The sequence below is a fragment of the Artemia sp. Qi Xiang Cuo genome, chromosome 3, assembly GCF_049724085.1.
Source record: "Artemia sp. Qi Xiang Cuo chromosome 3, ASM4972408v1, whole genome shotgun sequence".
NCBI lineage: Eukaryota > Metazoa > Arthropoda > Branchiopoda > Anostraca > Artemiidae > Artemia > Artemia sp. Qi Xiang Cuo.
In genome coordinates this window covers 10,936,301-10,946,634 of record NC_142796.1, presented here as the reverse complement: position 1 = coordinate 10,946,634, position 10,334 = coordinate 10,936,301, and the positions used below count along the sequence as shown (strand labels likewise).

Genomic DNA, 10,334 nt, shown 5'->3' with positions numbered 1-10,334 from the left:
TATATAAACCCGGATGATTACAATCAGGAAAAAGCCTACGGCTTTTTTTTCTTTCAAATAGTAAGAGACGAACCTAAAACAATCAAGTAGCTAACTAAATCCATTGCATGCAATGGTTTGTTATTTGGATGATCGTCTTTTAACATAATATTTATTTCAAATTGAGTTACTATGGGCTACGGTTCGTGTAACAACTACTACATGAAATCGTATTGACTGACAAAATTTAAGATGAAATATATCGATCCTTTATGCAATTAAAAAATAACTATCTCGTCTTATATGTAACTTTTATATCATAAGTGTTCAATAGTCTAATGGTAAGGATACCAACTTGTTACGTCGGAGAACGGGGTTCGATTCCCCGTCGGGTAGAACTTTTAATGTGTTGAATTAAAGGCAATATCTTTCAAATTTAAAATTTAAAAAAGAAACTCGTTTTATATACATCCTAGCTAAAATAATCAAGATAATATGAATGAACCATAGGGTTCAGTTTCTTTGGGCTTGAGTTCGTTCTTTACTATAAACTACCCCTGGAACCCCCATATATCAGTTACTATGGGCGAGAGATCGTTCTTTACTGTATCATTAAACTGACAACGTTTCTTTTGGATATTACTATGAAGTTTTGCCAGAGCATTTCTAGCCGACTTTTCAACAGCATCCGCTCTTTCAAAGAGAATTTTAATCTGTAATTTTGAATGCTTTTAGTGATCCTGGTTAAACATGCGTAAAATGTTTCTCAATTTACGAAGATCAGCCTGCATTTGTCCTTATGTCCTTATGCGTTCTTCGGTACAACCTTACAGGGAATTTAATTTTTTCATTATAGCTTTTGTCACCCCAGTATATACCGATTATTCTAGTAGCAATTTTTTTCTTATGTTTGTTTCGGTAATCTTTATCATTATCATACCGCTCCTTGCTCTTTTGTTTGGCTGTCTCAATTTTTACTTGTCGATACCCCTGGTCGGCTGAATACCTTTGCTTTTCTTTTTTCTTATATTTGATTCAGTAATCTCCATCATTGTGATAACGCTCCTTGATCTTTTGTCTAGCCTGCTCAATTGTTGCTTCTCTGTAATCTTCATCATTGTGATAACGCTCCTTGATCTTTTGTCTAGCCTGCTCACTTGTTGCTTCTCTGTAATCTTCATCATTATCATACCGTTCCTTGCTCTTTTGTCTAGCCTGCTTAATTGTTTCTTCTCTATAAAGTTTATCATTGTGATAACGCTCATTGATGTTTTGTTTGGCTCTCTCAATTTTTAATTCTCGATACGCCTGGTCGGTTGAATACCTTTGCTTTTCTCTTTTCAAGATACTATCTCTGTTTTTTGTGTAGTACTGTTTTTTTTAACTTGCGTGTAGCTTGCTTTGACTTAACCATTATATAATCATGAATGAGACCATTTACATCTTTGTCGCTTTTTGTATAGTAATTATGATGTCATGGGGTAATGATTTTTTTTTCATGACGTCATGGCGTAATGATATTATTTCATGACGTCTTCAGAAACAACAACATAATGTCGTGTTTTTCTATTCACGTCATAACTCTAATAAAACTATGACGACATACATTATTTATCTAGTAGGGTTTCAGACAAAGTGGTTCTAACGGTATACTTTTGTTTTGATCTGACTCTATTTTTATGATTTATGGGTTTTTATATTTCTTAGCATTAGACTGATCGTCTCTTACTAGGTTGCTAGCTACGCTGCAACCCGGATTCACATATATAGTTATGAGAGGCAGCCTGGCTGAGTGGTCCAAGGCTATGGTGTTAGCCACCAGTCTCTTCGGAGGCGTGGGTTCAAATCTTACCGCTGGTATGTGATTATGATTTATGTACAAAAATCAAATATCTTTGAAAAGACTGCAGTATGAAAAGACATCTAAAATGCAGTTTTTAGTGGAAAAATTTATTCTCTTTTAGAAATAATTTATTTTAGTTACAAAAGATTTTTAACCCAATTAATTTACTTTAAAATGAGCCATTGAACCACTCTCTAAGATGTTACAGTGCCAAGCTATCTGTGGAAAAGAAAAAAAAAGAAAGAAAAAAAAATATGCCGTTTAGGCAGAGTGGTGTAGTAGCTGCCACTTTTCTTGATTTTCAAGCCAATATATTTCCCTTGCTGTTCAAGCCAAGGAACAGAAAGTTTCATATATAGGGGTCTCGGACAATGCGGTTCTAATGGTGTTCTTTTTGTTTTGGTCTAACTCCTTTTTTAGGAACTATTGGTTTTTATATTTCTTAAAATTGGACGTGATCGTCTCTTACTAGGTTGCTAGCTACCGCTGCAACCCGGAAAAACTATGACGACATTCATTATCGAGTACATGAAAATGCAGTTCTCTTTAAAAACACTGATTTTGTTTTAAATGTTATTTTTAATTACAAAAGCACGTAGAGGTGACAAATTCTAGATGTAATAATAAGATAAGCAACTACCGTGCTATAGAAAAATGCAGTTTTTTTTGTAAAAAACTGATTATATTTTAAAAATAATTTCTTTTAACTACAAAACATTTTTAAACCCATCAATTTCCGTCAAAATGACCCATTAAACAATTCTCTACGATGTTCAAGTGCCAAGCTATCTGAGGAAAAGAAAAAAAAAGAAAAAAAGATGCCGTTTATGCAGAATATCGTGGTTTCAGCCACTTTTCTTGATTTTCAAGCCAATATACTTCCCTTGTTGTTCAAGCCAAGGGATAATAAGTTTCCTATATAAGGGTTTCATACAAGGCGGTTCTAATAGTTTACTTCTTGTCTTGGTCTGGCTCTATTTTTAATAAGACTTATGGGTTATTATATTTCTTAGTATTGGACGTGATCGTCTCTTACTAAGTTGCTAGCTACCGCTGCAACCCGGATATGCAAAATAATTGTACCTAAAACATTAGGCATGTAGACCTGCTGTAATTTACCCCCACCCCCCTAATGTGCAAATAAATAGCCCTAATTTGTTTCTAAAGTATTATACTTTTGTCATAATTAAGATATATTTCATTAAGATTGAGAGTCAGAGAAACATATTAGAAGAATATTAGGTAGGGGCTATATCATACAAGTACCAAAAGAAGAATTGGGAAACCAAGAAAAACACGTGTTTGTCCTTTGGATATCCCGTTTCCTCTTTATAATGCTTTCAGTGACTTCCATGCAAAGATCTTGTGTGTCCTTTTCAGCGAGATTACCAGGTATAGGCAAATTCCACAAATATGGAAACAAGGTTTCGTAACCCCCTTAAAAAAGAAAGACAGAAATCCAGGTTTTGAAGACGTTCGTCCTATTTTTCCCACTCCTATGTTCGAAACTAATTTAGGGCTCTGGCAGATTAGCTAAAGGAATTTTTTTTTACCTCTTACTGACCTAAGGCAATTCGGGAACCTCAAATCCGCTTCTACCTCCCCCTTCTTTTTCGTGTCTAATACATTAAGAAAATCCTAGAAAAGCCTAATTCCTGGCTAAATTTAATTTCCTTAGAGCTTCAAATGCCTTTGAACTTGTTAAGCACAATATATTAGTCGAGAAACTTGTCAATGAATTCAACATTAATGTAAACTAAGATTTTTGCCTCATCCTCTTTGGGGGGGGGGGGGGAATTTTACCCCGTGGAAACGCTGGACCAGTAAACTGATCTTTAATAAAAATTGAACAAACCCAAACACAGCAAAGAATTTCCTTTTCCCCTTGCAATTTTAATTTCGGTAGCGAAAGGTCAATTCATAAGTGTCGATTCATCCCAATTCATTTGCCGTTTTATCAAGTTGTCTGAATAAAATAGCATATATCCATTTTCACTGCTGATTTTTTTCTTTTTTTGTGGAAGGCGATTTTTCGACTTTACAAGATGGAATTTTTTATTAATTTTTTAGATTTTTAAACATGCTTAGAACCCTAAAAAGCAACAGCAAATGACACATATGAAGGGACATAAACCGAATTAGGTCAAGACCTACATTTTATCCCCGAGAAAAAGGATGGATTAAAGCGTGATTTTCAAGAAATATTGAGGGAGATGTTGAATTAGCATAATTTAACCTAGCCTAATCGGATGCGTTGGAAACCAGAGTCCCTAAAGTCTCTAATTATAGAGTTTATAGAGCAGTTGTAGAGGTAACACAAAGTCTCTAATGTTAGGACAGTATAAATATATAATATATGTATATAGCCTAATATGTAAAAAATAATTATGTATGAAAATAAATATAAAGTATTTGTATATGTATTTATACTGTGGATGTTAGGAGGAATTAGAGGATAATACTATAAGACAGAAAATTATGGCGGATGAGGAATGACTCATTGTCCTTTTGACAAGCGTTTTACTGAAAACTCTCCACTAGACGAAAAAACAGCCTGTTTTTATTGGCGTGGCAACGGAGGGGCTCACAAGTTCATTCATCTTTTTTGTTCGGTATGCAAAAGAAAAATCTGCAAATTGTGAATTTTGTTTTTTTTTGTGCATTTGTGTTTTGGTATATAATCAGGCATAGCGAAATCTGTAAGTCGTCCATTTGTCAATTTTTCAATAAAAACGAATCTTGCGATTATGGCAAGCTTTGGACCAAAACAAAAAAACGTTCGGCTGTGATAATTAAAAGGATGACATATGTCATTTTGGTCGAAAATGAGGTATTTTGGTCGAAAATGTCATTATGTCATTTTGGTCGAAAATGAACATGAGGTATGCATGTGTCGTAGATAAACACAGCACGAGGAATCGAATGATGCAATCAGAATTGTCCTATCTCGTACTGTTACGAAGAAAAAAAGAGACATAGGCCTCTAAGCGGCGTATGTCTCTTTTTATCAGCTCTTATCAAACAGTTCATGGTAAAGAACTGTTATAGAAGTTTCAAGCTCCTATATGCAAAAATGTGACATTTTGTATTTTTGCCAGAAGAAAGATTACGAATGCGTGTTTATTTGTTGTTTTTTTTCCCATGGAGTGATCGTATCGATCTAGTTGTCCTAGAATATCGTGAGAGGGCTCATTCTAACGGAAATTAAAAGTTCTAGTGCCCTTTTTAAGTGACGAAAAAAAAATTGAAGAGCAATTTGACCCCCTCCCACGCTCATTTTTTCCCGAAGTCACCTAATCAAAATTTTGAGATCGCCATTTTGTTCAGCATAGTCAAACATCTTATAAATATGTCTTTGAGGATGAATTATTCCCCCACCGTTCCCGGGGGAAGGGGTGCAAGTTATGAACTTAGCCCATTGTTTACATATAGTATTGGTTATTGGGAAGTATACAGACGTTTTCAGGCGGGATTTTTTTTATGGTGGGGGGGGGGAGTAGGAAGTTACGGGCGAGGATCTTTCCATGGATGATGTTCCCTTGGGGGAAGGGACATTTCTATGAAGGGGGCACCGGATTTCCCAGCATTATTTGAAAAACGATCAGAAATTAAATAAAATAAGATGTTTTTTTTCAACTGAAAGTAAGGAGCAACATTAAAACGTAAAACGAACAGAAATTATTACGTATATGAGGGGGTTCGCCCCCTAGTCAAAAACTCGCCCATTACGCTAAAGTTTTTTTTAGTACTTTCAAAAGATCAATATATTATAATTAACCGGCATTTGTGATTAAGGGGTTTGTGATTCTAACAAAGTTCGAACTTTAGCATAAAGGGCGAGGGATTGACTAGGGGGCGAACTCCCTGATATACGTAATAAAAACATACAAATATAGAACTTCGCTACGTAAGTGAATTCGTAAGTTACGTCAGAACAAAATTTCGAGAAAGACATTTAGTAAAAAAAAAGTAAAATTAATATACAAATTTCGTTTTAATTATTCATGTACGGTGAGCCAAAACAAAGCTGCATTATTTCAAAAACGTTCAGAGATTAAATAAAAACAACAAGTTTTCAACTGAGAGTAAGGAGCGACATTAAAACTTAAAACGAACAGAAATTATTCCTTTTATGAAAGGGGCTGTCCCCTCCTCAACGCCTCACTCTTTACGCTAAAGTTTGACTCTGTCTCACAACTTTATTTTTTAAAACAAAAAAACTTTATCGTAAAGAGCGAGGCGTTGAGGAGGGGACATCCCCTTTAATATACGAAATAATTTACGTTCATGTTAAGTTTTAATGTCCCTCCTTACTTCCAGTTAAAAAAACTTGTTTATTTTTTTAATTACAATTCTGAATGACAAAAAAAGATTAGCTTATGGAGCTATAACACGGAAACCAGGCATTTGTCTCCTTTTTTTGTCAAGGAAAAAGGAGACATACAACAAAAAATAAAATTATTTTGAATTCGCTTGGAATACTTGAATTCAATTTATACCACTGAAAAGAGCATAAAAAGTTAGTTTAGAATATGTTCTCTTTATCTCCATTAGCCTGATCTTTCAGAGCGACTACAGAAACAAACTTTTTTCCACTTTTTGGCTCTCCTGAAAAGTTACAAAAATGGCGTATGTCGCCCTCTAATTATCACAGCCGCGTTTACGATAGCAGAAAGTTAACGCTATTAACCTTCTTATTTTCTTGCAGAGGGACTAAGCTACAAGCTGCAAGCTGCACCTCAGCTGGCATCTGAAATTCAATTGTTCTTTGGAATTTGTAAAACCATAAGCTCCCTAGATTAACGTTAACACGTAGCAACAGAAAACGTTCGATAGCTTTTACTTTTTCAATTGCCAAAAAAATACGTTCCAAATTAAAACTTCCTGACTAGTCGAAAAATTGTGGACTACAAAAAAAGCTGAGTTTGCAAGAGATTTGCAATTCTGAATAATCTATTGAATCGTATACTGACATACAAGAAAGAAACGATAAAAAGACAATAAAAATAAATCTCCTTGTCATGAATTTTTTTGGTAATATGCTTCTTCCTGAGCAAGGAATTTTATCTATTGCATAGCTTTTAGCCCCAAATAATAATTAATTTTAAAAACCTCTTCTACAAAAGAAGAGTTTCAAAGAAAAGTAAAGAGCTAAATCAAACCAAAGATGAGCAGAAATAAAGTCCAACAATTTTTCAAAAGTAAAAAGACCATATATCACGTTAAATAAATAAATAAAACCCAAAACAAACAGAGATTAAGAGGAGTGTGGTGGACACCCCCTTGCCTTCTAAAGACTAGGACATAATTCGCCCTTTACTAAAAACAATCCTTATTTTGAGCTATGTATTTTTTTTCTCATAATATCGAAAAATGAAAAAAAAAAATCACCATTATGACCAAGATTACTAAAAAAAAAACAAATGAATGTGGATGGATAGTAAAAAATATATATGCTGAAATTCATTCCTGAAAGTCTGAATAATCTTAGATCTATTGAGTTTGAGAAAGAGAAAACATCTAAAATGTATTTGTTTTCAGTGGAGTGCAAAATAAGTTCTGGTATTTAGTAGGCACGGGGGGCGTCAGCCCACTCCTCTTAGTTTCTCCTTGTTTCGAGTTTGACTCGGACATTTCGTAACATTTCTGTCCGTCTTAGGTTTCATTTTTATTAATTTTGATACATGGTAGTTTTACGCTTTAGCATCAGCAACACTTTCAATGATGTTGCAAAGGAAATAATTGGACATAAAAAGAGACACACAGACCGGTGGATTTCTGATAAACCTTGGAACTTGATCCATGAAAGAAAAACTCTGAAAGAACATTTAGTTTTATCAGGGCTCCAGAACGATGCAGTGATGAAGCTGCAGGCGTATAGGGATAAGGACAAGCTCATAAGGAAAAGTGCGAGATCTGACAAAAGGACTTTTCCGAAGAACTGGGCAGCGGAAGAAGAGACGACAGCAAAAAAAAAAGAGTTCCCAAGAAAGTCTACAGAATCACTAAGCAGCTGATCGGCAAGCGGTGAAAACTGATCCTCTCAAGGACAAAAACGGAAGAATAGTCAGAGAAAAGAAAGAGATAAAAGAAGCCTGGGCCAACCATTTCGATAGTGTCTTAAACCGTCCAGAACCGATCAATCCCCCCAATATACCGGAGACTTTTGCTTATTCTTGAAATCGACACCGATCCTCCTACAGAAACTGAGATAATTTCAGCGTCGAAGAAGCTGGAGAATGGAAGAGCTCCAGGAAACGATAGAATTTCTGCTGAAATGCTATAAAGGTCTGTTAGATCTGTGTCAAAACCTGGATTCTACTGTTTAGCACGATATGGGTCGCCGAGGTTGTCCCGAAAGAGTGGATGCGCAGTACCCTTGTGAAACTGTTCAAAAAAGGTGACGTCATGCTGTACGACAACTAGCGAGGAATCAGTTTGCTCTCTATTCCGGGAAAGCTTCTTACCCTCAAACTTCTGCATCGTATCCTGCCAAGGATCAACAAGCATTTAAGGGACGAACAACACGGTTTCTGCCAAATCCGCTCCTGTGCAGATCTCATTTTTGCATTGCGAATAATGTTAGAAGAGACAGATGAGTGGAGACAGAAGCTATACCTAATTTTCATGGGCTTCAACAAACCATTCGATTCTGTCCATCGAGAAACACTATGGAAAATCCTCAAGTACTACGGTGTCCATGACAAACTCGTAAGGCTAATTATGGCCCTGTACGAGAGCACGGAGTGTTACGTACAGATGAGTGAAGGCCAAGGATCATCTCTGGAGTAAAGCAAGGATGTATCCTGTCCCTTTTTCTCTTCATACTGGTGACGGATTACATCCTCCGCAGATGCACAAACTACGGAATCTCAATCAGAAACGAAAAGAGGATTGCGGATATAGACAATGCAGACGACATTAGTCTCCTCGAATCAGACAAGCAGAAACTCCAACAGTTTTTGGATGTTGCGAGAGAAAATGCACTTCAGTTTGACCTCAAGATAAATGCATAAAAAGTATGGCTGTCACGGGATCCCCTCCTCAATATAAAGTACGGCAATGAGGATGTAGAACAGGCTGTTCAGTTTAAATATCTGGGAAGCACAGTAGAGAACACAGGGGCAATAGACAAAGAGATCCATACTCCTATCGAACAGGCTAGTGGCTCGTTTACCAGGATTAAACAGATTTTGCGCTCACAGAAGTTCTCAAACCGGCTAAAACTTCGAGTCTTCATCAGTAATGTCCTCCCAGTTATGCTTTATGGAAGCGGATACTGGAAGTTAAATCAGCAGCAAGAGAAGAGAGTCCAAGCCTTTGAGAACAATTGTCTGCGAAGAATCCTCAACATAAACTGGACAAAACACATCTCGAACCAGACTATACGTCAAATTACTGGGCAGCCTCTATTCATCGACATTATCAGGACCCGAAGATGGAAGTAATTGGGACATTTTGTACGAATGGAAGATGACCGAACACCGAATTCCATCCTCCAGTGGCAACCAACGGCAAAGCAGCGAAGGGGAAAAACGAAAGAACACACTACGCCAAACATACCAGAGGGACCTTCTCAACACGAAGACATACATACAACCCCATTGGGTAGAGGTTATGTCAGCAGCCCATTTTAGGGACAACTGACGTCTCTTCGTCGATGCCCTGGATGCCTCCGGAGGCACAGAAGGATCTAAGGTCTAAGGTAAGTTTTACACTTGAGAAATTATTTGAGTTTTTCTGCTCATCTTTGGTTTAGTGGAGCTCTTTACTTTTCATTGAAAAAACTTCTTTTATGGGAAAGTTTTTTAAAGTTAGTTTCTGTTCGTTTTTAATTAACATACTCTTCTTTTTTTGGTTACGAAAAGAATATTCTAAAAATTTTTAGTTTTTCTCTACAAGAATCCAGATTCTGGCTAACTATTCATATATCGGAAAGAAATTTTCAACGATTTTCGATAATATACGCCATTTTGACAATCTGGATACACATTAGGCCCGTTTTTTAGCACTAAGATTTTACATCTTTCTGCAAAGATTATCGTTTTTTAACTCATCTTTCTTCTAAGATCTTACAGCTCACTGATGTTAGAAAAAAGTGTGAAGACCGCCACTGTTCTGCAATATAGAACAGTGATGAGAGAACTTTGATGATCTACTCATAATTGTTCTCAGACCGCTGATCAGAGCAGAATGATGAAAGACGTTTGCACAAAAACGACTAAAGATGTAAGATCTTAGCACATTGATGAGTGAAAAAACAGGCCTATTATTGTTGTAAAATTACCATAAAATAAAAACTCGGTAAGTAGAATTGGTAAAATTGTTAAAATAAGGTAAAATCGGTAAAACAAGGAAAAATTAGGTACTCCCTAGGAAATACAGGCTAAAATTGGTGTTTCAGAGTTACCCTGTAGCTACAAGACCAGTTAAGCATTTCTTTTTAAGCATCACTTACAGCTTTTAATGAATTTTTTTAATGATTCTGATTTTCCTGGGCTTAAAAAAGGTA

General features: G+C 36.0%; 1 protein-coding gene across 1 annotated transcript in view; it reads right to left on the bottom strand.

Moving 5' to 3' along the window:
- Positions 1-6,482: 6,482 nt before the first annotated feature.
- LOC148953754 (uncharacterized) overlaps positions 6,483-10,334 on the bottom strand; it is a 177,007-nt gene continuing 173,155 nt past the window's right edge. Inside the window, exon 7 of the mRNA XM_089085885.1 lies at positions 6,483-6,572. Coding sequence (XP_088942011.1) covers positions 6,483-6,572 — 90 coding nt within the window. The remainder of the gene's footprint in view (positions 6,573-10,334) is intronic.